This window comes from Ahaetulla prasina, chromosome 3 (genome assembly GCF_028640845.1).
Source record: "Ahaetulla prasina isolate Xishuangbanna chromosome 3, ASM2864084v1, whole genome shotgun sequence".
In the NCBI taxonomy this organism is placed as follows: domain Eukaryota; kingdom Metazoa; phylum Chordata; class Lepidosauria; order Squamata; family Colubridae; genus Ahaetulla; species Ahaetulla prasina.
Window position 1 is genome coordinate 2,684,879 of NC_080541.1, and position 27,744 is coordinate 2,712,622.

A 27,744-nucleotide genomic window follows, 5' to 3' on the forward strand; every position below is an offset into this window, starting at 1 on the left:
TGTCTTCTTTCCTTCCATCCACGGCTTCTTGTCTTCTCTCCTTCCATCCACGGCTTCTTGTCTTCTTTCCTTCCATCCACGGCTTCTTGTCTTCTCTCCTTCCATCCACGGCTTCTTGTCTTCTCTCCTTCCATCCACGGCTTCTTGTCTTCTCTCCTTCCATCCACGGCTTCTTGTCTTCTCTCCTTCCATCCACGGCTTCTTGTCTTCTCTCCTTCCATCCACGGCTTCTTGTCTTCTCTCCTTCCATCCACGGCTTCTTGTCTTCTCTCCTTCCATCCACGGCTTCTTGTCTTCTCTCCTTCCATCCACAGCTTCTTGTCTTCTCTCCTTCCATCCACGGCTTCTTGTCTTCTTTCCTTCCATCCACGGCTTCTTGTCTTCTCTCCTTCCATCCACGGCTTCTTGTGTCTTGCCTTCAGGTTGACCACACCCTCTTCTTTGTGGCAGCCCCTCAAATATTAGAAGGTGCTATCATGTCACCCCCTACTCCTTCTTTTCATTAAACTAGGCTTACCCAATTCCAGCAACTGTTTTTCGTAGCCTCCCATCGACCTGTGCGCTCCCACAGGGTGGGCCTCCTCAGGGTGCCGTCGACCAAACAATGTCGGTTGGCGGCCCCCAGGGGGAGAGCCTTCTCTGTGGTGGCACCGGCCCTTTGGAATGAGCTGCCTCCGGGGTTACGCCAACTCCCCGACCTCCGGACCTTCAAATGCGAACTTAAGACCTTATTATTTCATCGTGCGGGACTGGCCTAAGCGAAATTTTAGATCGAAATTTTAAATGGGTTTTATGTCGGTCGATGACCGTTTTAGTTTGATTTGGCCTGTTAAATATTTGGTTTTAATTTGTTGTTTGTATTCTGTGTTAGTTTTTAATATGGCTGTAAACCGCCCTGAGTCCTTCGGGAGAAGGGCGGTATAGAAATTAAATTATAAATAAAAATAAAAAATAAATGTGATAACAGAATAACAAAGCTGGAAGGGGACCTTGGAGGTCTTCTAGTTCAACGCCTTGCTCAAGCAGGAGACAAGTGGTTGTCCAGTCTTTTCTTAAAAACCTTTGGTGATGAAGCAACTACAATTTCTAAAGGCAATAATGACTGGTTAATTTTCCTCCCTGTTAGGAAATTTCTTCTTAGTTCTAAGTTGCTTCTCTCCTTGATTAGTTTCCACTCATTGCTTCTCGTCCTGCCTTCAGGTGCTTTGGAGAATAGCTTGACTGCCTCTTCTTTGGGGCAGCCCCTCACATGTTGGAACACTTGCTATCATGTCTCCCCATGTCCTTTTCTTCACTAGACTAGCCATGCCCAGTTCCTGCAACCATTCATCGTATGTGTTAGCCTCCAGTCCCCCAATCATCTTTGTTGCTCTTCTCTGCACTCTTTCTAGAGTCTCAACATCCTTTTTACATCATGGCGACCAAAACTGAATGCAATATTCCAAGTGTGGCCTTACCGAGGCTTTATATTGTAAAGACCAGCTCCCAATAATCCCACCTGGGGCTCTTCCAGGGGTGAAATGCTCCCGGTTTGGACCAGATTGGGTGATCTGGTAGCGATGGCGGTGGGTGGTTCGGAGAACCGGTAGCAAAAATTGCTCCCCCACCCCACATGCCCAGCTGAGCCACGCAATCATCAGAGGTTTTTATTTTTTTTACTTTTAAAATCATTTTTTCTTCAGCCGAAAAAATGCTTTTAAAAGTAAAAAAAAAAGCCTCTGATGATCGCACGGCTCAGCTGGGATCGCCAGAACCCTTTAAAAGCATTTTTTCTACAACCTCTTTGGCCGAAGAAGCCGTAAAAAAATGCTTTTAAAGGGTTCTGGTGATCAGGCAACTCAGCTGGGATCGCCAGAACCCTTTAAAAGCATTTTTTCTACAACCTCTTCGGCCGTAGAGGCTGTAAAAAAAAATGCCTTTAAAAGGCTTCTCTGGCGATCCCAGCTGAGTTGCCTGATCATCAGAGGCTTTTAAAAGCATTTAAAAAATGCTTTTTAAAAGAAAAAAAATTGTCAAGGCAGCCCTTGCGCCCTTTTATCTTCGGGTCGTGAAGCCCTGATTAGTTTCTTCTCTGGGAGTCAACGTGGAAGAACCATATGTTCAGACCTCTTTCTCTGCATGTGCTCCTGTGGATGGTGGGGTGGGATAGATGCTCTCCAGATGCCTCCTGATTGTGCTCTGTCTGCCTTGTGTCCAGATGCAGGAAGGGAAGATCATGGAGCGGAGGAAGAAGATTGCCCTGGAACTCTCAGAGCTGGTCGTGTATTGCCGTCCAGTGCCCTTCGATGAGGAGAGTGAGTTACTTTGGCCCTTCGTCCCAACTTCGGCCTCAGAGGCTCCGGCGGGGTTTTCTTTCTTTCTTCAGCATGTGGCCTCTACAGTCGTCACCCAATCACCGTGACAGGCAGTCCTCGACCACAACTGAGCCCAAAATGCCTGTTGCTGAAGCTGCTCATAACATGGTGCTGAAGGGAATTTGACTTTCCCTTTCCTGGCAAGGGCCTGAATTGTGACCACCTGAGCATGGGCTGCTGCAGTGGGCGTAAGAGTGAAGCATGGCCATAGGTCACTTTTTTCAGTGCTGTCATTAAATGAACTATAGACAAATTTAGCATCCCCTAAATAAAGCATCAGCAAAGATAGACAGACAGACAGACAGACAGATGATAGATAGATAGCAGATAGATAGATGAATAGAGAGAGAGGGAGGGAGGGAGAGACGGAGAGAGAGAGAGATGGAGTCGGAGAGAGAGATAGTCAGGTAGAAGATAGATAGTGTCAGCCTCCACTCCAATCTTCATCTCTTTTTGTACTTCTTATATTCAGTTGTTAGATAGCATGGGATTTTATTTCTAATGTAAATAGCTCTTGGATTCAAGTTAAGTAGAGAGGGCCCTTTAAGAGTGTCGGTCTGACATAATTAAGGGGGGAGGGGAGATTAATGTTTTGAATTCAACGGGAATGTTTGAGTGCGAACTCTAACGGACATTGCATTCCTGATATGATTGACAGCCAGAGACCTGCGGAAGAAGATTACCACGGGACCACGGGAAGGAGCTGGCATTGGACCAGACCTGATGACCTCTTGGGAAAGAGGAGGGAGTAATAAGGGGGATATAGATTGTTAGCCATATTTTGTCTCAGATTCAACTTAACACTGCTGCTATCCAGATGTACCAAGTAAAAGTACTTTTCTTTATTTGCAAATGAAGTCAAGGTGTATTCTTTCCTAGATATAATCAGAGGCAGCCTGACAGATAGATAGATAAGGATGGAGAGAGAGAGAGGGAGAGCAGATAGCAATAGAGAGAGAGAGAGAGAGAGGGAGGGAGAGAGAAAGAGAAAGATGGATAGAGAGATATAATGTACATATAGGTATACATATAGATATATAATACATAGAGGTATGTGGACAATACAATACAAGCAATGTTCCCTCTAATTTTTCACGAGTCTGAGCAAGCACACTAACTCCCTGAGCGGTCCCTTGGACCACTGTGAGCAACATCAGACGTGCGGGTCATGCCAGCATCGCATCCATTCAAGTCACATGATTTATTAAATCCATTCATTTATTTTATTTTATTTTTATTATTATTATTATTATTATTATTATTATTATTATTATTATTATTATTATTATTATTATTATTATTTTATTTTATTTATTTATTATTATTATTATTATTTATTATTATTCATTTATTAAATCCATCCATTCAAGTCACATGATTTATTAAATCCATTCATTTATTTTATTTATTTATTATTATTATTTTATTTTATTTTATTTATTATTATTATTATTATTATTATTATTATTATTATTATTATTTATTATTCATTTATTAAATCCATCCATTCAAGTCACATGATTTATTAAAAGAATCAAACAGATTCGGCTAGCTAAATCTTTTAGCTAGATTCGGCTAGCAAAAAGTTTTAGCTAGCCGAATCTGTGCTGCGGAGCTAATCAGCGTAATTTGACAGGCGTTGATTAGCTCGAAGACAGATTCGCCAGCTAAAACTTTTAGCTAGCCGATTCTAGCTAAAAGTTTTAGTTGATTCAGCTGCGCAGCTAATCAACGTAATTTGACAGGCGTTGATTAGCTGCGCAGCACAGATTTTCTGTGCGCGGAGACCGTGTCAGCAGTGCGCATTTGCGCACGCGCGCAGCTTAGAGGGAACAGTGAATACAAGTAATCCTCGACTTAACAATTCATTTAGTGCTGTTCAAAGTTATACCAGCACTGAAAAATGACTTGTGACCATTTTGCACACTTACAACTGCTGCCGCATCTCTATGATCACACGATCAAATTTGGACACTTGGCAACCGATTCATATTTATGACGGTTGCAGTATCTGGGGGTGGGGTCACATGATCCCCTTTTGCGACCTTCTGACAAGCAAAGCTTGAAATGGCCATGGGTCTCCTGCTTGAGCAGCGGGTTGGATTAGAAGACCTCCAAGGTCCCTTCCAGCTCTATTCTGACTGATTGATTGAAGTTAAGATTCGTTTAACAACCATATTACCAATTTAACAACTTCAGTGATTCGCTTAACAGCTGTGGAAAGAAAGGTCGTAAAATGGGGCAAAACTCACTTAGCAACTGTCTCGCTTAGCACTGTCGTGTCCCACTCCTCCGCTGACGGCCGGGTCAGGGAAATCCGAATCAGGCGTGCCTCTGCAGCTCTGCCAAAGTCCTAGCAAAGTCCTCAAGGCAGGCAGGAGACCAGAAAGTGATTTCAGCAAGATAAGGTAGACTTTGCCTGACTCAGAGAATGCCAGAAAGCAGATCCTTTATATAGGCCATGGGGTGTGGCTCCATGACTCAGCACTTATCCAGGCCTGCCCCTCCCTTCCTTCTGTTGCCTCTGCCTATCCAGTCTTCTGATGCGAGGGTCACTCCAGTCTGCAGCTGTTGGCAATTGACCTCCCTCAGGCTCACATGCTGTGGGGGAGGGGGAGGGGTCTAGTTGCTCCGTTTGCCTGGGCATGGAGCCAGAGCTGGGGGCTGGAGACACTTCCTCCTCTTCAGCCTGTCTGGGCATGGAGCCAGGGCTGGGGCCGGGAGGCATACTAGGACATTCCTCCATGTTCGGAAGCAGATAAGAAGGTGAGATCGGACAAGATACAACAAGCACCAGTTATTTTGGGCCCCATTGTGGTTGTAAGTCGAGGACTTCCCGTATTCCCTCTCCCCACTCTGCAGGGGTGGCGCTGAGCCTCGGAGGATCCGTATCCATGACAGCTGACTCCTTGACCTGTTTTCTTTTCCAGAGATCGGCACAGAGAAAGCCTGTTACCGGGACATGTCTTCCTTCCCGGAAACCAAGGCGGAGAAATACGCCAACCGCAGCAAGGGGAAAAAATTCCTGCAGTACAACCGCCGACAGCTCAGCCGCGTCTACCCCAAGGGCCAGCGCCTCGACTCCTCCAACTATGACCCCTTGCCCATGTGGATCTGTGGCAGCCAGTTAGTGGCCCTCAACTTCCAGACGCCCGGTAAATTCATTTCAATATTGAATGGGTTGGATCGGCGGTTTTCAAACGCCGTCACTTTAAGGCTTGTGGACTTCAATTCCCAGAATTCCTCAGCTGGAGCATGCGGAATTCTGGGAGTTGAAGTCCACCAGTCTTAAATTGGCCAGGTTTGGAAGACTACCTGAGAGTATGTAAACCCTGTGAAACCAGAGCAGGAGACCCAGGGAGGGTCTTTGAAGGACATCAGTTCACTCTTTCCAGGTGGATCAGATAGGAAACACAACCAGGTGAGCTGCTTCAACTTTCAACTGTCAGGCTACATTAACAGAATCTTGCAGGTCTGGGAGCATAAATCTCCCACTGTCTCTTTTGATAGCCTGATAAATTAGGGAGGAACCTTTCTGAGTTTCTTCTTCTACCCGTTATACAGCTGCAGGCTATGCCATCTCTTCTCTGACTGTTCCCTAGGCAGCATTCCCCCACCCCTTTTTAGACTGAGAAAGTAGGGGGGTCCAGTAGTGGGATTGCAGCCGGTTCGGGTGAACCGGTAGTTAAATTGCTGACTGGCCCTGCCCCTTCCTTCCCCCTCCCCTTCCAGGAATCCCCACGCGCCCCATTTTTGCTCCCAGGAGGGCGCAGGGAGGCCTACTAGGCGCAAAACGGGGCACGTGGTGGCGTGTGTCCCTATTGTGTCTGCGCCTCCCCAGCCGGCCCTCCTGCCAGAAAGTGACTTGGACAGTGAGGGGGAAAGGCCGTCAGGACTTACCTCGGGAGCACCGGCTTCCCTGGCTCAGCTCCAGGAGCCAGAAGCAGGCCAGGTGGAAGAGATAACGAGGCCTCCGTCCCCTGACTCTTCCCCTCCCAGGCCACGCCTCCAGACTCAGCTGATGGCAATCAGGCTTGGTTGGACCCTAGGTTTCGTAGGCAGGAGAGGCGGGAACAACAGAAGCAAGGATGAGGCAGGCCTAGGAAGTGCTGAGTCATGGAGCCACACCCCACAGGATATAAAAGGCAGCGAGAGCTGCTGTGTCTCTTTGTAACAGGCAAATCCACTGATTGACTAGAGCTGAAGTTTGTGACTCACCAGCGTCATGGAAGATAACAAGGGCTCTTGGCAGACGCTGGCTCTTTTGCCGCCAGAGCTGATAGTGCCGGCTAATTAAGCCATCATTCGGACGGAGGCGGAGGAGGACAGAACAGTCCCCCTCGCGGCCCTTTTTTTAAATTTATTTACATTTATATCCCGCCCTTCTCCGAAGACTCAGGGCGGCTTACATTTTGTAAGGCAATAGTCTCATCCTATTTGTATATTTATATACAAAGTCAACTTATTGCCCCCCCAACAATCTGGGTCCTCATTTTACCTACCTTATAAAGGATGGAAGGCTGAGTCAACCTTGGGCCTGGTGGGACTAGAACCTGCAGTAATTGCAAGCAGCTGTGTTTAATAACAGGCTGTCTTACAGCCTGAGCCACCCACGGCCCCCATGGGGGTTCAGGAGGCCGAGTGCTGCCTGTCATACCCCCTGGCCACGCCCACCATGGCCACACCCACCCAGCCGGTCATTAGGGCAGAGAACCGGTTGTTAAATTATTTGAATCCCGCCACTGGGGGGGTGTCCCGAGTCTCTTTCTCCAACCGTTATGCAGCTGCAGGCTGTGCCGTCTTTTCTCTGACTGTTCTCTGGACAGCCTCTCTTCCCTCCGTCTGCCAAGGCCTTTCCCGCATACCATTCGGTTCTCCAAAGGCCCTTTGTCCCCTGCTCTGACCTCACGGGGTCCCCTTTGGCTGTTCTTCCCTCTGAATCCCTCCTTCCAGACAAACCGATGCAGCTGAACCAGTCGCTCTTCATGCTGGGCGGGCGCAGCGGCTACGTCCTGCAGCCGGAAATGATGCGGGACGACGTCTTCGACCCTTTCGACAAGAGCAGCCTGAAGCACGTGGAACCCATCACTGTCCAGTTGCAGGTCAGTCAGCTGGGATCACGCGGGACGCCTCCCTCCACCCTTCCTGTTGTGCCTCGCCCGCCATCCTCTCCTCAGCCGGGCCCCTCCCATCTCCTATCTGAGCCAGAGGCTGATAGTGAAGAAGAATGGCCTGGCATGCCTCCAGCCCCCTGCCCTGGCACTATGCCCGGACAGACTGAGCAAACAAACCTCCCTACAGCGTGTGAGCACGAAGCCAGCCATGAGCTAGAATTGCCGGCAGCAGAGCAGGAGGACAAAAAGACACAGTGGACGGATCCCCGCTTCCGGAGAATGGAGAGGCGACGTCAGCAAAAGGAAGGGAGGGGCAGGCCTGGATAAGTGCTGAGTCATGGAGCCACCACACCCCATGGCCTATATAAAGGATCTGCTTTTGGCATTCCTTGAGTCAGGCAAAGTCTCATCTGGTTTGCTGAAGTCACCCCTTGGATTCCTGCCTGCCCTGAGAACTCTGACAGGACTTTGGCAAAGCTGCAGAGGCTTCGTGGCCACGCTTGATACAGACTTCCCAGACCCGGCCGTCAGAGGAGGAGTGGGACACGACACTTCCCCTCTCCCAGCTTGGCTGCCGCTTTTGCGGGTCCTGCCTTGCCCGCCTAACCCACCCCGTTCTTTCTCCCTCCAGATCTTGGGGGCCCGGCACCTGCCCAAAAATGGCCGCAGCATCGTTTGCCCGTTTGTGGAGGTGGAGGTGTGCGGCTCGGAGTTCGACAACAGCAAAAACAAGACGGATGTCGTAGGTATGAAATCAGGAAATGACATTGCGTGTTCCGGGTTTGTCTGAATGTGGCCAACACTTCCAACACCAGGGGACGTGTGTGAACCAATGTTGGAATGAGAAGTTTATGTCGCCCCTGAACCTTCTCTTTCACGGAGCCGCACCTGACCAGGTGCATCAGGTATCACCTGGGAGACGGTGAGTTCTAGTCCCACATGAAAGCCGGCTAAGTGACTTTGGGCAAGTCCTTCCCTCTCAGCCCAACCCACCTCACACAGGGTTGTCGTAGTGGGGAAAATAGGAGGAGGAAGGTACGTTGGATATGCTCTTGCCACCTTGAGTTATTTGTCAGAACAGTAAAAGTGGGCTATAAAATAAATGTATTAAAATAAAATAAAAATTGTTCCAGGTCAGAAAGGGTAGAGTTGAAATTGCCGAAAGGGTCCTTTAAGCATCAGAGAAGCGGATTTTTAGCCTCAAAGGCATCCGTGCAAAAACTGACTCCTCTTCTAATCACTTTTACCATGCGTAAATCTGAAGAACGGTTGCAGGAACTGGGCCTGGCTAGTTTAGCGAAGAGAAGGACCAGGGGAGACAGGACAGCAGCCTTCCAATATTTGAGGGGCTGTCACAGAGAGGAGGAAGGGGGGGTCAAGCTATTTTCCACAGCAGTGGTCACCAACTGGTGGTTCGTGGACCATTGGTGGTCCACGAGAAAATGTTGGTGGTCCACAGAAAAAATATTTGCATTTTTTATATTGCACTAAGTCCTCAAAGTACAGCCCCTGGCTGGATACATGCAATGAACGTTTGGGTTACTGCACAGAATCTCCCCCTTGTGTGGGTCTGAGGGGGGCAGAAATTCCGACTTGGGGTCTGCTTCAGCCTCCTGGTGTGGGGCTTTGGGCGAAGGCTGGAGGGAAGTGCTGCTGGTAGCAAAGAGCTGGAGGGCTTCGTTCCAGTGGGACTGCATCATGGCCTGGAACTGGCTGACCATCTCAGCCCACTGAGCCTCCAGGTGCCGGTCCCTGGCCTTGCACTCCCGCAGGTCTTCCCTCTGCTTGGAAAACCTGTGCTCCTAGTCCTCAGTGAGGTGTTTCTGCTGAGCCTCCTTCTCAGTCAGATCCAGTTTGAACTGAGCTGTTTTGCCAACTCTTTCTCGTGGTGGCTGCTTAGCTCCAACAACTGCTTCCTCTTGGGGCCCTAAGGAGCCCAGGCGGGGAGGCAAAGAGTGGCTGGGTGGGGAGGGGCGAGGAAAGGCCGGCGAGGCGCCCCTCAACATGAGTGACATCAAGTTAACCACACCCACCCAGTCACATGACCACCTAGCCACGCCCACCCCGCCAGTCATTAGGCAGATCATATTAGTGGTCCACAGGATTTAAAATTATGAATTTAGTGGTCCCTGAGGTCCGAAAGGTTGGTGACCCCCTGATCCAAAGCACCCAAGGGCAGGACAAGAAATAATAGGTGGAAACTGACCAAGGAGAGATTCAACCTGGAAATGAGGAGGAACTTTCTGACAGTGAGAACAATCAACCCATGGAACAGAAGTTGCCTTTGGAAGTTGTGGGAGCTTCATCACTGGAGGCTTTCGAGAAGAGACTGGGCTGCCATCTTTCAGAAATGATGGCGGGTCTCCTACCTGGGTAGGGGGGGTTGGACTAGATGACCTACAAGGTCCCTTCCAACTCTGTTATTCTGTATGTAAGTTTGGGCTCTCCAACCCATGGAGCAACTTCACGTGGATGGTTTTTTTTTTTTTTTTGTCCTTTCCTTTCCGCCCAGCCGACAACGGCCTCACCCCCCTCTGGCTGCTCAAGCAATTCATCTTCGACATCAACAACCCCCAGTTTGCTTTTCTCCGCTTCGTGGTTTACGAGGAAGACATGTTCAGTGACCCCAACTTCTTGGCCCAGGCCACCTTCCCCGTCAAGAGCCTCAAAACAGGTACTGGCTCGGCCCCTCCCATTCCCCCCCCCAACACACCCCTCGCAAAATTTGCATGCTTCTCCCGGGAAGTGAATGGCGGGTTCCCATGGGACTGCCAATTATGACTTTCCCAGCCGCTTTCCGACAAGCAGGTCATAAAATGGCCTTTAAGTTAAGCTCGCTTAACTGCTGCCTGGTTGAGCAGTGAAAATTTTGGGATCAATGCTGATCGTAAACTGAGGACTACACCTGTACAGGTAGTCCTTACCTTATAACAGTTCATTTAGTGACTGTTCGAAGTTACGATGGCACTGAAAAAAAGTGACTTATGACCCGTTTTCACACTTATGACCGTTTTACCATCCCCGTGGTCATGTGATTTACATTCCAATGCTTGACAATTGACTCACATTTATGACAGGTTGCCATATCCCAGGGTAATGTGATACCCCCCTTTTTTGCGACCTTCTGATGAGCAAAATTAATGGGGAATCCAGATTAACTTAACAACCGTGTGACTCACTGAACAACTGCAGTGGTTCACTTAACAACTGTGGCAAGACCGGTCATACAATGGGGCAAAACTCCCTTAACAAATGTCTTGCTTATCAACAGAAATTTGTGGTAGTCCTTGGTCTACAGATAGTCTTCGACTTACGACCGATCAGGGTTGTAAGCTGGGGACTGCCTGGAGATCGTTTGCTTGGCTGTCCAGCCTTTGAACGAGATGGATTTGGGATTTTTCTCCTCCACCTTTCGTCCACAGGCTACCGGTCGGTGCCGCTGAAGAACAGTTACAGCGAGGATCTCGAGCTGGCTTCTCTTCTGCTCCACATTGAAATCATCAACGCCAAGGTGAGTTTTGGGGTCCTTCCTGAAAGGGCATCGGGCGCGGCAGCATCTGAGCTGGAGGCCGGGCAGGGTTGGGCTGGCAAGTCCTGAAAAAAGAGACCCCCAGAAGATTGTAGAACATCTGAAAACGTTCCCTTCCAAGCCTGGGCAAGACGCAAGCCAGGAGACTCAGCAACCGGGAGGTTCCTTTCTCTCTTTTGCAGGAAGAAGACGACGAGAACTTGTATTCTTCCATCCAGCAACTCCGGGACCGGGCGAACGAGCTCTCCAACCAGGTATCCAACCTGGAACACAGCAACAATTGCGACGCGCGTTACCAGCAACGGCTGGATGAGCTGCGGTTGGCACAGGAGCAACTCATGGAGCTGACCGAAGCACGCAACAGGAAGTGAGTGGTCGCTGGTCTTCCTGCTGTCCTGGGTGGAAATTTACCAAGAGGGTCTGCTGTAGTCGTGGTGGATTCTCTCTCGCTCTACTTTCCAGGAGTGGTGGGTAAATTTTCCCCAATTGGCAACCCGAGAAGAGGAATCGTACTGGGGATTAATCCACTGTGGGGGCTTGGTGGTTTTCCTGCAAACGTCTCATTACCCAACTAGGTAACACCATCAGAAAGGAATGTGTTCTGTCTCCTTCCCCACTTCAGACCCATGAGCTGGCCTTCAGCCAGTGGATTCATGGCTCTTATCAGTCCTGGCAGAGAAATCGCAACTGCCTGCCAAAGTTCAAACAAATGACTCACGTAGCAAGACTTTCAGCTCTTTTTGAAACGGTTCAGCTAAACTTTTGCTTCCCGTGGAGTGAGAGCAGTCCCAAAGCTCCTTATATATCCTGTGGGGTGGGGCTCCTGCCCCACCGATCCCTTTGATGACGCCGCCTCTCTAATCTTCTGAAGCGTGGGTCGATCCAAGCTTGATTATTATTATTATCAGCTGGGTCTGAAGGCGTAGCCTGGGGAAGGGAGGAATCAGGGGATGACGGCCTCATTACGTCCTCCGACTGGTCTGGTTCTGGCTCCTGGAGCCGAGCCAAAGGAATCGGTGCTCCCAAGGTAAGCCTTACTGGCCCTTCCCCCTCGCTTCCTGAGTCACTTTTGGGCATGGGGCCAGGTTCGGGGGCTGGAGTCACAACAGAATGGGGTTGCAGGGAGGAGGAGGAGGAGGTGGTGGTGGTGGTGGTGGTGGAGGAGGAGGAGGAGGAGGAGAATGACAACAGCGAGAACTGTGGGGTCCTTGGTGCTCTCTGAGCTTCATTGTTTTCTTATGAACATCTCATCACCCAACTGGATAATATCATCAGTACTAGAAGGAAGTGGGGTTTTAAGGGTGGATGAGGAGAATTCTGGGGTCCTTCGTGCTCTCTGAGCTTAGTTGTTTTCTTGCAGATGTTTCGTTACCCAACTATGTTAGGTCATCAGCCACCCATAGTTCAAATCCGCTGAAACCAGCTGTGACATTATACCTTCCTTTCCTCACAACTATAATTGACAACTATAGTTATAGGGAGCTATTTGGGGGTGGGATTCAAGTAATTTAACAACCGGCTCTCTGCCCTAATGATTTCTTCCAACCACCAGTTTGCCAAATTGCTCAGAAAGTTAACAACCGGTTCTCCCGAAGTGGTGCGAACTGGCTGAATCCCACCACTGGAGCTATCAACAGTTCTTCACCAATCTTTGGTCCATGGCTTTTGAACCCAGCTCAGTTGTCTTGCTAAAGCCAAGTCCAGTGCGAGGCCTAGATCCAACTCTAATATGCCAGGCCCTACTCCCCTAACTCCTCAACCAAGGGCCTCTCACACTTTATGCCCAGTGGTCATGAAAGGACATGGATGGGATCCAGGGGCTCCACATTTCCTCCATACTGGGATTCCTGATGATGTTACCTAGATAGGTCAAGAAAACAACTAAGGACACTAAGTGTCCAAGACTTGATCGTCGTCGTTGTTGTCCTCCCGCTTCCCTTCCTCCTCCTCCTCCATTCCACAAAATCAACTCCGTTCCACTACTCTTACCTAGTTGGGTTATGAAACATGTGCAGGAAATCAACCAAGCTCGGAGAGCACCCTGGGACCCACAGTTCTCCTCCTCCTCTTCCTTTCCACAAACCCCACTCCCTTATTCTTCTACTACTGATGATGTTACCTAGATGGGTCATGAAACGTCTGCGAGAAAACAACCCGGCTCAGAGGGCACCAAGGACCCCACAGTCCTCCTCCTCTTCTCCTCCACTCCATAACCCCCTTTTTCACCCAGATGATGCTACCTAAATTGGGTAATAAAATGTCTGCAAGAAAATAACCAAGTTCAGAGAGCATCAAGGAGAAAGGAAGGGAGGGAGGGAAAGGAAGGACATCACTTTTTTTCAACGCAGGTTGATGGAGAAGAAGAAGCGAGACCGGCAGTTGGCCAACAAGCGTAATTGAACGGCACCCGACTTCCCTGGTCTGCCGCTGCGTCTCTTCTCCAGCCTTCCAAGAGAATCCTTCAGGCCCACCAGATGCTGCCGGCTTCCTGGGGCCGCAGGGACAAAGCCCCCTTAGCTGGAATTCCCCCTCGGGCATAGAAAGCAGGAATCCTGGCCTACCATTTTCTCATGAAACAGGCCGGCTCAACCCTTCCTGCGTCGGAAAAATGCCGGTCTCGCCGTCATTCTCTTCTTCCACATGTTTCATCGGGGCTGTGTCTTAATCCATGGGGTTTTGTTTTGTTTTTTGTTCCTCTTCCTGGTGGATCGGGAAGAGGAGCCTTTATTATGTTTTTTTTAATTATTATTAATTATTATTCTTTTTTTTGTTGTTGTTGTTGGCTTTGGTGCAACTAAGGCAGTTAGCAAAGTGCCTCTAATCTAACTTTCCCCAGAGAATGTGGGTTTTGCACAGTAGAAACTCGGTGGGGCCAGGTGAGAAGGGGCAGAGATGTGGAGGGAGGGGCAGAGGGATATGAGGGAATCTCAGAGGATTGGCCTGCGAGATCCTAAAGGATCCGTGCCACATTCAGCTCTTGAGGCTCAAGTCTTGGACACGAGCAAGAGAGGCTGAGATCAGTTTCCCAGTGGCGTTGTGTTCTGCTCTGCAGCTGGTCTTCCCATCCTAAATTCCAAATTGTGCCAGAGGCAAAGTCCCACACGCCTTTCTCCGCAGACCATCGTGGCAGCCTTGGGTATATTTATTTATTTATTGCGGGTTATGGAAGAAAACAAATCTCCCCTTCCCCACCAATAACCATCCCGGAAGTCTGTGGAGGCCGATTCGGAAAAATGTCATTTGCAGAAAGAAATATTTTCATTTTTGCTATTCCTTGTGGCCTCCTTTCCCTTGGGAACGCCCTTTCTTCTTCCTTGATGCGGGCGATCTAAGGTAGGCAGGCATTATTTGGAAGCCAAGTCAGGGTCACCTTGGAAAAGACGAAGCCGCCGCAGAGACGTGGCATCTGAAGGGCAAAGCACGATCCAGGCGCAACAGATAACGCATCGTCCTTCCCCCAAAGCGGCCTCTCCAGATTCCTTTTTGGGATCCCCCCCCCCCAAAAAAAAAAGGTGCTTGTCTTTTGGCTGAACTGCTTCCAGCTTTCGGCTCTTCTTTAAAAGGCATAATCTTTATTTTTCTCTAGCTGTAATCTGCATTTGGTCTTAAAGCTGGCTGTTGAATGGGAGGGGTTGCGGGCACGTCGGGGGTCCCAGGCAATTCAGAAGGGGAGAGAGAGAGGGAGGGAGGGAGAGAGGGATAGAAAGGTTCTCGTCATGTTTTTCCCTATCCTCCACCTGGCCTGGAGCGATGGGTTGAGGATGTGCCTCAATTGTCGTAGTGCTGATGGTTAGAAGGTGATTGGCTGGGGTGGGGGGGTAACACCCTGTGCTTTTGTGGAAAGAATACTTGGATCAGGCGTGATCAGCTTTCCAGCAAGTCTGTTCTGTCTCCTTCCCCACTTCAGATCCATGAGCTGGCCTTCAGCCAGTGGATTCACAGCTCTTATCAGTCCTGGCAGAGAAATTGCAGCTGCCTGCCAAAGCTCAAACAAATGACTCACGTAGCAAGACTCTCAGCTCTTTTTGAAACGGTTCAGCTAAACTTTTGCTTCCCGTGGAGTGAGAGCAGTCCCAAAGCTCCTTATATATCCTGTGGAGCCCCACCCTCCCTTTTGATGATGCCGCCTCTCTAATCTTCTGAAGCATGGGTCAAGCTGAGCTTGATGATTATTATTATCAGCTGGGTCTGAAGGCGAAGCCTGGGGAAGGGAGGAATCAGGGGATGATGGCCTCATTACATCCTCCGACTGGTCTGGTTCTGGCTCCTGGAGCCGAGCCAAAGGAATCGGTGCTCCCGAGGTAAGCCTTACCGGCCCTTCCCCCTCACTCTCGGAATCACTTTCGGGCATAGGGCCAGGTTCGGGGGCTGGAGTCACAACAAGTCCAATTAAAACAGCAGTTCCATTTTGAGACTTAAAAGGGGCGTATAATTTAGTCGGCGGGGTCCGGGTGCTCTCTGAGCTTAGATGTTTCCTTGCAGACATTTCGTGACCAAACTAGGTAATATCATCAGTGCTAGGAGGGAGGGAGGGAGGATTGCTCTCATTTTATATAACAGGGAAAGCCTCTTGTATTTAAATAGAGAGCAAACCACTTAAGGAATTCACAGCCCTCCTCCTTCTCCCCTCCACCAATCCAGCTCCCTTGTAGCACTGATGATGTTATCTAGTTGGGACATGAAACGTCTGCAAGAAAACAACCAAGCTCAGAGAGCACCAAGGACCCTTCATTTCAACCTTGAGCTACAAAGATTCTCCTCTGTCGCTATTTTAGCCTCTTTTTAAGAATTTTCTGCATGCACTAAGGCAGGAGTTTCCAACCTTGACAATTTTTAAGACTCAGGGATTTCAACACCCAGAATTCCTTAGTTCCATGGTTGGCTAGGGAATTCTGGGAGTTGAAGTCCACGGGTTTTAAAGTTGCCAAGGGTTGGATACCCTGGCTCTAAGGACAGTAGGTAAGTGTCACCCACTTAGGGAGAGGATAGGAGTGCTGCGGTGGCCTAGAGTTAGAGCTCTCGCCTCACCATCAGGAGGCTGTGAGTTTGATCCTAGGTAGAGGCCAATATTTCTCTCTCTGGGCACGATATATCAGCTGAACAAAACTCTGCATTGGCAACAGGAAGGGCATCCGGCCAGTAAAAACTCCGCTAGCGCCATTCATTTGCCCAGATCCCACCCCGCAAGGGATTATGGGGTAGTTAAAAGATGATGACAGGGAAAGGATAAAGAAGAAGGCCAGATAATTTCAAGAAGCCTTTTTTGACCGAATTTGGGACGCATTTGGTTAAATTTGCCTCGCAATGGGACCGTCGCTCAAGGGACATCTTGGAGAAATGCACTAGAGGGTGAAGTGGGTTTTAGAGCAGGAAATAACTTGAAACAGGAGCGTTTATGTATCAGAGCTGGGGTCTCCAACCTTGGCAACTTTAAGCCTGGCGGACTTCAACTCCCAGAATTCTCCCAGAAGCAAAGCTGGCTGGAGGATTCTGGGAGTTGAAGTCCGCCAGGCTTAAAGTTGCCAAGGTTGGAGACCCCTGTCTTAGAGGACTATGCAACGAAAGGAGAATTCATGACAATAACAGACTCAAAAGACAGGAGTCCAATCTGCCACCTGTTTCTCAAAAGGTGCCAGGAAGACTACAAAGGAGGAACGGTTGTCACCAGGTAGTTCATCCAACATAACAAGCCAGCTGAGAGTTGTAGTTAGCACTTAAAAAAAAATATTCTGCAGCAAGAATATCGAAAACCTGTAAGAGACGTGTCAGAAACGGGGAGAAAAAAAATGCAACTTGCAAAGGAAGTCCCATCTCCAACTGGGTGTTTTTTTGATGAATCTCGGATGGAGTTGCTAGGAAAGCCAGAACAGGGTTCAAAACCCTGTTAGAGAACTTGGCACAATTCAGGACTTAAAAGTGCAAGAAAATACAGCAAGTATTTGCTGGTCCATTTTGCAGGAAAGTAGACCTGTTGCTTAGGAGAAGGCGGTCCTTAAAATTCTCAAAAGTTTGAGAACTTCCCTGCAAAGTTTGGTTCTTACAAAGCTGTCAGGGTTGTTTTTTGTTTTTGTTTTTTTGCTATCCTTGGACTTCCCTCTTCGACTACTAACCCTGGATGGGGAGGAAGCAACTGGTTGCACACCTGTTAGTAGTGAACCGGTGCCATTTAAGTGAGCTCCTTAATTCTTAATTTTAAAATTAATTCTCTGCTTTTAAAATGCAGTCAACCGTGGATTTAAAAAAATTAGCCGGCTTGAAAGCGAGATATAAATCAATTGCCCCTTCTGGTGACTTTTGCAAGAACGGCGAGTTCAAATTGTGACTTTCAGTCTGCGGGGGGCGGGGGGGGTCCCCATGTGCTTCGTTTCCATGAATAATAATTTAATAAGAGAATAATTAACCCGTGGAACAGAAGTTGCCTTCAGAAATCGTGGGTGCCTCCATCACTGGAGGTTTTTAAGAAGAGACTGGACAGTCACTTGTCTGAGATGGCATAAGTTCTCCTGCTTGAGTGGGGGGGGGGGAAAGGGGGGGCTGGACTAGAAGACCTCCAAGGTCCCTTCCAGCTCTATTCTATTCTAAAGGGAGTGGGCACCAGGGAAGCCTCAAGCAAAGGAGGAAGTGTGAGAAGGAAGCAAATTTGCAACCTGAACGGACATCCGTTGAGCAACTCAACAAGACAACCGCAGCAATTCCTGGGTGGGTGGGAGTTCTTGCCAGTAGCCCAGTTCAAACTGCCCCCCAACCCCCTGTTTTCTTCCAGCAGAGGAACCCCTAAGAAGCACAAGAGAGTTGGCACAACAGCACTGTTGCAAGATCATCCCCCCCCCTTTCTTTTTTGGTGCCACTCTGGGGAGGGATTCTGTTTCTTTCTATGAACAAATAAATCTATTTAGCCAGTATTTATAACAAGACGTTGTCCGCGTGAATTTCTGTCCATTTTCTCCGTAGGAAGGATTTCTCATGTCTCAGCCTCCTGTTGCAACGGACTGGCCTTACCTACCGCTACGGGTAGTCCTTGGCTTACAACTTCTCGTTTAGTGACCAAAGTTACCGCGGGACTGAAAAAAGTGACTTAAGACCATTTTTCACACTTCCGACCGTTGCAGCATCCCCAGGATCACATGATCAAAATTTGGACGCTTGGCAACTGGCTCATATTTAGGACGATCGCGGCGTTCCAGAGGTCACGCGATCCCCCTTTTGTGACCCTTTGATGAGCCAAGTCAGTGGGGAAGCCAGATGGCTATTTTACCAACTGCAGTGTTCATTTAACAACTGGGACAAGAAAATGCGTAAAATGCGGTAAGACTCACTTAACGAATGTCTCATTTAGCAAGGGAAATTTGGGGCTCAATTGTGGTTTTAAGTCGAGGACTACCTATAATTGTAAGCTCCGTGATTGATTAAAAGATCATCTTTTGATTGCCTTGTAGGCACCCTAGGAAGGGCTACTGACTCATGCAGCCTAACGTAAAGTGTCAAATAGTAAAAACCCATCTGTCTGTCGTATCCTGAGTGCTCATCGCTTCCCACATCAACAGTCAAGGAGAAAAACAGCCAGCAATGCCAAAGGCATGGAATTAGGAACTCTGTTCCCTCTTCAATGCCATTCAGCAGCCAAAAAAAAAAGCCAATATAATCCTTGGTTGTATAAACAGAGGCGTCGAATCCAAATCACGTGAAGTATTAGTTCCGCTTTATAAAGCCTTAGTAAGGCCACGCCTGGAATGACGCATCCAGTTTTAGTCACATTACATAAAAGACGTTGAGAGTTTGGAAAGAGTTCAGGGGAGAGCAACTAAGACGATTAAAGGCCTGGAGAGTAAAACATGAAAAACGGTTGCAGAATTGGGTATGTCTAGTATGGTAGCAGTCTTCCAGTATTTGACAGGCTGCTACAAAGAGGAGGGGGGGGTCTATTTATTTTCCAAAGCACCAGAAGGCAAGACAAGAAGCAACGGATGGAAACTAATCAAGGAGGGAATTAAGGAGAAACTTCCTAACAGTGAGAACAAGTAACCAGTGGAACAGCTTGCCTCCAGAAGTGGTTGCTTCATCACTGGAGGTTTTTAAAAAGAGATTGGACAGCCAGTTAGTTCTCTGAAATGATAGGGTCTCCTGCTTGAGCAGGGGGTTGGACTAGAAGACCTCCAAGGTCTCTTCCAGGCCTGTTCTGATTGAATAATATTAAGACCTTGAGTTTTAGGAAAATAACAGGCAAACACATAAGTCAAGTTAAAAATAAGACTCTATTGGAAGACATTTTTCAGAGAGACATTACATAAACAAAAAGTTCTTTTTTTTTTTTCCTGAGATGAAAGCAAAAAAGGGCTACAGACTGAAAAGATAAGAGAATACAATTCAGCATATGGGTGTTTTTTTTTGAAAGTGCAAAAAGCATTGACTATTCCAGGGGTATCCAACCTTGGCAACTTTTAAGACTTAGATTTCAATTCCCAGAATTATCCAGCCAGCCATTCTGGGAGTTGGAAGTCCACAAATCTTAAAAATTGCCAAGGTTGGATGCTCCTGGATCAAACCAACATAACTTACAAAAACTAAACATTTACAATATTTTTTAAAAAATTATTCTAAGCAAACAAACCGAATCAAATGCCACCTCTTTATTGCAGTAATTAACTTGCCAGCGTGTCAAGATCTGTTTAGTGAGAGGGATCTCCGACATCAGTATCAAGTATTACTATCAAGTAGTAGTTTCTCCCCCAAGAGGCAGCCTTGTTTTGAAAAGGGCCGTAATTGGAAGTGTTGATCTGAAGCTGAAGTGCGAGACATTTCAGTGACAATGTATTACATTACAGTATCTTTTCAGAGAAAAAAGAAAAGTGCATCCACTTAGAGCTAAAATTTATACACCCGGCTGTGTAGATAAGGCACTTTTCTTCCTGCTTCTTGCGAGCTTTATTTCATCGTATTTACAAGGACAGAAAATAAGAAAGCTGTTTTGTTTGGGGATGGGAAGAAAATGAGAATCAGTCAGGGGAATGATTGTGTAAGTCGCACATAACCGAGCAAGGCAGCCTTAAAAGTGTTCATTTGAAGGGTTTTCGTAGCTGATATTTCAAGAAGACCTTTCATAACCTTGGCACTTAGAGATAGAAATTCGAATTAGACAAGCTGATAAAAGAGAACAGCCTACAGTACAGGAAAAAATATATAGGACTTAGTAGGAAAAGTCATTTATATATCTTAGATTTTTCATAGGCAAATCCAGGGATGTATTTGTTTGCATCCGAAAATAGAAATTAGCTAAGGAGCCCAAGGCTCCCTAGATACTTCTTTGAATGTGCTGCTGGGGCACTTTAAATTATTAAAATAATAATTAATTTAAACTAATTAAATTGGACGCCCAAAGTTGCTGCCCTCTTTGCTTTGGATGGGAGCTGATTGTACATAGTGCAGCCTCATCAAAAATGGAAAAACTAAAACAATAAATGGGAGGTTCCCCCCAAGTGGGGTAATATGTTCTTGGACAGCTGAAGGTGCAACGTAAGATGTCATCATGCAACTTCAGCTTGGAGCCCCTAATTTTAAAAAATGTCATTTTTTAAAGGGTGGACGCCATAATAGGTGCCCCGGAAGCATTAAAAATGGCCACGTGCAAAGAGTCACAGACGTTTTGGTCACTTAGGATTCCTAGACAAAGTCAGGGCAGAGTTTGTGAGCAATCCTTGTCCACAAATCCCCATCAGTCTGTTCAGGAAGAGGCATTCTCACCGGATTCAGATCAGGCCGGAAATGGGGCTGGGGGCTTCCTGCTTCAGGGTTACAGCCCAGGCAGTCTTCCCCCCTCCCCACATCTGACCTTCAGCTTCTGTGTTTCTAGCTGTGGTCAGGGCATATCAGTCCGAAGATTACAAGCCAAAGCTCAGTGGAGTGAGAAGTGAGGTATGTCGATCACACTCTTCTACCAACCACGTTCCTCCCCTGCGAATCAATGCGGGGTTGGGGGAGTCTCGACTGCAGGGGCTTCTGGCTGGCAGGACTGCCTTCGCTTAGTCCCTGAGAAGGGGCGCTGTGAGCAGCAGAGCAGGAGAGAAGAGCTGCAGGAAAGGCCTGGAGGTTCTTTCTTCTGGGGGCCTCCGGCGTGGGCGTCATTTGTAAAGGGCCATCTTCTTGCTCTGGTACATGTACATGTAGGCGTCACAAAAGAGGCGCTTGGCGACTCCTTCCATGTCCCGGGGCTGCTCCATGGCCAAGGAGGACACGGGCATCTCCAGGTATTTGGCAACCTCGGGGCACAGAGTCACCGTGGGGATGTTGTAGCCGTTCTCATCACCTGAGTGGAGGAGGGAGGGAGGGAGAGACGGATTGGAGGGCCAGGCGTTTTGCCTTGCCTGGGAAAGAAGGGGAACACTTTCCAGAGATCCCCACAAAGCCCTCAGGCACCCCTGTGTTTGGAGCTGAAAATGTGCCCCTCCAGCCCCCCAAGGAAGCAGAAACCCTGGCCCAGACAGGAACATTTGGTTTAGTGGTGAATGCGCCAGGCTAGAAGCAGCAGTCGGGGAATTCTAGTCCTATCTTAGGCATATAAGCCGCCTGGGTGACTGCGGCCCAGTCACTGGGAGACAGTGAATTCTAGCCTTGTCTTCAGCATGAAAGCCAACTGGGTGATTTTGGGCCAATCACAGGGAGATGATGAATTCTAGCTCCACCTTAAGCATCAAAACCACCAAGTGACTTTGGCCCAATTACCAGAAGACAGTGAGTTCTAGTCCCACCTTAGACATACAAGTTGGCTGGGTGACTTTGGGACAATTAGCAGGAAATGGTGAGTTCTAGTCCTACCATAGATATGAAAACTGGCTGGGTGACCTTGGGGCACTCACCTGGAGACAATGAGTTCTACTCCCATCTCAGGGATGAAAGCCAGCTGGGTGACATGGGATCAATCATCAGGAGATTGGGAGTACTAGTTCTGCCTTAGGCATGAAAGCCAGCTGGGTGACTTTGTGCCAATCACTGGGAGATGGTGATTCTAATCCCACCTTAGACAAGATTCTCTCAGCCCAACCCACCTCATAGGATTGTTGCTATGGGGAAAATTGGTGGGGGGAAAATTATTAAATATGTTTTCTGTTTTGCGCTACTTACAAATAAAGCCAGGGAATACGAACGAATGAATCAATGAACGAACGAACTAACAAATGAATGAATGAACAAATGAATGAACAAACGAACAAATGAATGAACGAACAAATGAATGGCTCACCATGTCGGTCTGCCATGCTGTCAAAGAACATCCAGTTCTCTTTGTCCGGCCCGTATTTCACAAAGGACACGTAGTGGCTGGTCTCAATGCAGAGAACGGCAAAAAGCTCCAGTTTCTCCCGTGGCACCCGCACCCTGTCTCGACGGCCGTCCCGAGTGAATTCCTTGGGGATGCGCAGCTTGGTCATCTGATGGCCTCTTCGCTGATAGTGGGAGTGAGCCTGAAAGCGAGCGAGGGAGAACTGGTGAGGTTTCTCAGGCAGGAGACCTTGATATTAGGAACACAGGATTTACTTACACACACACACACAAATACACACAGAGCTTCCCTTGGACAAAACACTCTGGTTGCCTGAGACACCTAAAAAAAGGAAGGTTTGCAAAGGTGGGGAGGACTGTTTTATTTATTTTTTTTATTTTTATTTTATTTGCATTTATATCCCGCCCTTCTCCAAAGACTCAGGGTGGCTTACACTATGTCAGGCAATAGTCTTCATCCATTTGTATATTATATACTAAGTCAACTTACTGCCCCCAACAATCTGGGTCCTCATTTTACCTACCTTATAAAGGATGGAAGGCTGAGTCAACCTTGGGCCTGGTGGGACTAGAACCTGCAGTAATTGCAAGCAGTTGCTGTTAATAACAGGCTGCATTAGCCTGTTGAGCCCCCAGAGGCCCAGAGACTGTAACACCCATATGCATTGGATACAGTCTTCCTACCAATTTTCCTTTCAGAAAATTTATCTTAGAGTAAAATGGTTAAGACATTACACGATAGGGGGGAGGAAGGGGGACTTTAATTAATTAAGCCTTGATTCCTGGTGATGGAATGAAAAGAGCCTATTTGCCTTCGACTAATTGAAGAATTAACTGGACACCACTTTAGAAGAACAGCAGAAAACATAACAATTTTGCTGAAGGTGAAGGAGGAAAGAGGTGAATTAGTTAACGGAAAAGAGAGTATGTACTGGTAATATGCAGGTAGTCCTTGACTTATAACCACAATTGAGTCCAGAATTCATGTCGCTAAATGAGACATTTGTTAAATGAGTTTTGCCCCATTTTACGACTTTTCTTGCCATTTTTGTTAAGTGAATCACTGCAGTCGTTAAGTTAGTCATACGGTTGTTAAGTGAATCTGGCTTCCCCATTGACTTTGCTCGTCAGAAGGTGGCAAAAGGGGGTCACGTGACCCTGGGACACTGTGACCGTCATAAATGTGAACCAGCTGTCAAGCATCCGCATGTAAATTACGTGACCCTGGGTATGCTGCAACGGTCATAAGTGTGAATAATAGTCATAAGTCACTTTTTTCAACTTCGAATGGTCACTCAATGAAACTGTTGTAAGTCGAGGACTGCCTGTATATTAAACGTATTTATTAAAAGAAAGCTCTTGGGATAGTGGAAACCATCATTCGATCTGATTACAAGATTTGATGAAGTCTAAACTGAAAAAGACACGTGACTTTCTCTGGGCCTGAATAAACTGAAGCTGAAATGCGGTTGATTTATCTAAACAAAACATCCCTCCAACATCTGTTTCAAATCAACTACAAAATAATTGCAAGAAAGAAAAGATAAAGCTTCCTGAAAGGCCCTCACAGTTCCCACGCTTGAATGTTATTGAGAATCAGCAGGAAGCTGACAAACATGCAGAATATACAGAGAGACCCAAGAACGTTTGGGGCGAAAAGAAAATATCCCAAACCAGAATACAATGTTTCTCAGCTGTCTGCAGAAAATGTTTAGAAGCTGCTATTTTTGGACAAGTTGTTGTTAAAAAATGCTGCCGTATCCTCTTTTTAAAAAATATCTGTAAAGTAGTACAAATAATACTAAGCCTGCAGTTAAATATATAAAAAGATGCGTGTTGCACAACGTAGAGATTGCATCAGCCTCTGTTCATTTCAAGATTGTAGAATTTGGCAAGGAAGGTTTAAACCCGGATTTCTAGAACCTTGGCAACTTTAAGACCAGTGGACTTCAACACCCACAATTCTGGGAGTTGAAGTTCACCGGTCTTTTTTTTATTTATTTATTTATTTATTTTAAATTCCCCCTTTCCCCCAACCCTCTCCTTCACAAACCCCTCCCCTCCCCTGGCTTCCCGGAACAAACACAAGGTATAGTTAAAATAAAACAACCATATGCTAAAAAATTTTTCCCAAAACTATTATACCAATTCTCCTCTCTAGCTCTGACTTCCTCCTTACATAACCAAAATCCTTCAAAAATTAACAATAAACAGTAATAAAATATATAGATCAGTAGAACAAATTAATCCTAAAATATTTAAAACCAGCTAAAGCATAAAAATCCAATCCAATTCAGAGAATATCTCCTTATAACTTCTATAACCATATAATTTTCCCCAAGTCTTTCTTACATAAGATCTTTCGAGAATATTCTATTTAAAATTCAATACAACAGATTATAGAATTTCAATACAGGGAAATTACAATATCTGTTCAACTTTAGTCCTTCCTCGTCAAAATCCAGTATAAATCCAAATATCTAGTCTTTTATGATGGTTATAAAACATATAATCAACCCATTTCTTCCAAATCTTCCTTACGTATTGTCTTTCAGAAAGGCTAAAATCTTTTTCTGTTAATATTTCAAAAAAAAAAAATTCTTTCAAAAATGATACTTTTGTCTCTTGCCATTTTTGATGCATTAGTCTCTGTCTTTCCTTCATTACTCCTTTTGAAAAGTCAGTCACAATATTTCCTAATGGCATGCGAAAAATAGGAGGCTTAGGGGTTTTTTAATTGGCTGTTTTAATAGATTTTTTAAGGGGAATTTTAAAGGGATTTTAAGGGGGAGGAAACCGACGGGCTTGGGTTGGGGGTGGGAGGAAGGGTGGGTGTTGGGGTAACCCGTCGGGGAGTCCAGTTCCTGCACATGCTCGTGGCGGGGTTGGTGGGTCCGAGGTCATGGGGAGTCGGTGTTCCATTGGTCGAGGTGGTGCTATTTCCACGGTAAGGGGAGGGGCAGATATGGCGGAAGTGGGGCTCATATCGTGTTAGGGGTGCGCTCGATGCCTACAGGCGATCGCGCGCCCGAGCCCTCAAACTTCTCCCGTTCCCGGATGGTCAGGATCCTCAGGGCCCTGGCCTTGGCTGATGTTATGCAATGCACGGTCCGTGGCCAATAAGGCCCCCTAATTCACGATCTTATTCAGGGGTGCCGCGGACCTTATGGGCGCATGGAGACCTGGTTGGGCCCAGAGGGGGGCGTGCCCCTTGTTCAGATGTGCCCCCCGGGTTTTCGAGCACTTCATCAGCCGAGGGGCCAGGGTAGGGGTGGTGGGGTGGCGGTTGTGATTAGAGAGTCTAGAGCCGAGGGAGACCACTGTACCTCAGATTGCCGGGTGCGAATCCTCCTTGTGAGATGGGGTCATAGATGTCAGATGGGCTTGCTGGTCGCGTACCTGGCTCCTTGCTACGTGACAGCTGCCCTGCCCGAGCTCCTGGAGGTGCTTGCTGGGGTGGCAGTTGAGACCCCCAGACTTTTAGTCGTGGGGGACTTTAACTTGCCATCGTCCGGCTCGTCATCGACGGTAGCTCGGGAGTTCATGGCTTCCATGACGGCCTTGGACCTGACCCAAGTAGTTGATGGCCCTACTCACGTTGGGGGTGGCACTCTGGACCTGATTTTTGTCTCTGGTCAGTGGTTGAGAGATCTGGACTTAAAGGAAATAGTCATTGAACCTTTGTCATGGTCAGATCACTCTCTTCTTCGTCTGGACTTTCTGACCGCCATTCACCACCGCAGGGAGACGGAGCCGACACGTTGGTTCCGTCCCAGGCGCCTGATGGACCCGGAGGGGTTCCGGACGGAGCTTGGGCCATTTCCTGAGGGTCTGGCTCACGGCTCGGCTGAGGAACTTGTTGCGGCCTGGGAACGGGCCGCGGCGGGGGCCTTAGACCGGGTCGTGCCTTTGCGGCCTCTGACCCGGCGCAGGTCCCAACCAGCTCCTTGGTTCTCCGAGGAGCTGAGGGGGATGAAGCGCCGGAGGAGGCGCCTAGAGAGTTCCTGGAGGTCTAGCCGTTCAGAAGCTGATCGGACACTAGTGAAGTCCTATACTAGGGCTTACCTAGTGGCAATGAGGGAAGCGAGGCGTACCTACGCCTCCTCCCTCATTGCATCGGCAGATAACCGCCCAGCCGCCCTGTTTCGGGTGACCCGCTCCCTCCTACACCAGGGGGAGCGGGATGACCCGTTGCAGGGACGTGCTGAGGGGTTTAACGGTTTTCTATACGATAAAATCGCTCAGCTTCGCGATGGTTTGGACCAAGATTGCGGTGATACGGGTGAGACGCCTGAGGGTGGTCTTGGTGACATTGTATGGGATGAGTTTGACCCTGTCGCTCCCGAGGACATGGACAGGTTGTTGGGGAGGCTGAATGCCACCACATGTTTACTGGACCCGTGCCCCTCCTGGTTGGTGCTGGCCACGCAGGAGGTGACACGAGGCTGGCTCCAGGCGATTACGAGCGCTTCTTTGGTGGAGGGTGTCTTTCCGGCCGCCTTGAAAGAGGCGGTGGTGAGGCCCCTCCTCAAGAAGCCTTCCCTGGACCCGGCTGTTTTAGGTAATTATCGTCCGGTCTCCAACCCGCTCATGCGAAGGTTGTAGAGAGTATGGTGGCATATCAGTTTCCCTTGCACCTGGATGAAACTGTCTATCTAGACCCGTTCCAGTCCGGTTTCCGACCCGGTTACAGCACGGAGACGGCTTTGGTCGCGTTGGTGGATGATCTCTGGAGGGCCAGGGATAGAGGTTGTTCCTCTGCCCTGGTCCTATTAGACCTCTCAGCGGCTTTCGATACCATCGACCATGGTATCCTGCTGCGCCGGTTGGAGGGATTGGGAGTGGGAGGCACCGTTTATCGGTGGTTCTCCTCCTATCTCTCCGACCGGCCGCAGTCGGTGTTGACAGGGGGGCAGAGATCGGCCCCGAGGCGCCTCATGTGTGGGGTGCCGCAGGGGTCGATTCTCCCCTTCTGTTTAACATCTACATGAAGCCGCTGGGTGAGATCATCAGTGGTTTCGGTGTGAAGTACCAGCTGTATGCGGATGACACCCAGCTGTACTTTTCTACACCGGACCACCCCAACGGTTATCAAGTGCTGTCCCGGTGTCTGGAGGCCGACGGGTCTGGATGGGGAGAAACAGGCTCAAGCTCAATCCTCCAAGACAGAGTGGCTGTGGATGCGGCATCCCGGTACAGTCAGCTAAATCCGCGGCTGACCATCGGTGGCGAGTCACTGGCCCCGATGGAGAGGGTGCGCAACAGCGTCCTCCTGGATGAACGGCTGTCTCTAGAAGATCATTTGACGGCCGCCTCCAGGAGAGCGTTCTACCAGGTTCGCCTGGTGCGCCAGTTGCGCCCCTTTCTGGACCGGGAGGCCCTATGCACGGTCACTCACGCCCTCGTGACGTCTCGCCTGGATTACTGCAACGCCTCACATGGGGCTCCCTTGAAGGGCATCCGGAGGCTACAGTTA

General features: G+C 48.3%; 2 protein-coding genes across 10 annotated transcripts in view; one reads left to right on the forward strand and one right to left on the reverse strand.

Moving 5' to 3' along the window:
• LOC131196239 (1-phosphatidylinositol 4,5-bisphosphate phosphodiesterase gamma-1-like) overlaps positions 1 to 27,744 on the forward strand; it is a 142,695-nt gene that overhangs the window by 82,298 nt on the left and 32,653 nt on the right. For 6 of the 8 annotated variants that reach the window (XM_058178785.1, XM_058178784.1, XM_058178782.1 and 3 more), the window contains 7 exons: positions 2,198 to 2,294; positions 5,285 to 5,509; positions 7,308 to 7,456; positions 8,100 to 8,214; positions 9,981 to 10,142; positions 10,891 to 10,979; positions 11,180 to 11,364. In XM_058178785.1, coding sequence (XP_058034768.1) covers positions 2,198 to 2,294; positions 5,285 to 5,509; positions 7,308 to 7,456; positions 8,100 to 8,214; positions 9,981 to 10,142; positions 10,891 to 10,979; positions 11,180 to 11,364 — 1,022 coding nt within the window. Of the gene's footprint in view, positions 1 to 2,197; positions 2,295 to 5,284; positions 5,510 to 7,307; positions 7,457 to 8,099; positions 8,215 to 9,980; positions 10,143 to 10,890; positions 10,980 to 11,179; positions 11,365 to 13,345; positions 17,532 to 27,744 lie in introns of those variants that run through there. The other 2 variants (XM_058178786.1, XM_058178788.1) reach the window with 1 other exon arrangement.
• The window catches only part of LOC131196240 (ubiquitin carboxyl-terminal hydrolase CYLD-like), a 37,399-nt gene continuing 28,885 nt past the window's right edge, over positions 19,231 to 27,744 (reverse strand). The window contains exons 14-15 of one of the 2 annotated variants that reach the window (XM_058178789.1): positions 22,231 to 22,450; positions 19,231 to 21,297 (exon numbers count right to left, since the gene is read on the reverse strand). In XM_058178789.1, coding sequence (XP_058034772.1) covers positions 21,113 to 21,297; positions 22,231 to 22,450 — 405 coding nt within the window. In that variant the 3' untranslated portion in view covers positions 19,231 to 21,112. The remainder of the gene's footprint in view (positions 21,298 to 22,230; positions 22,451 to 27,744) is intronic. The other variant, XR_009154674.1, reaches the window with a different exon arrangement.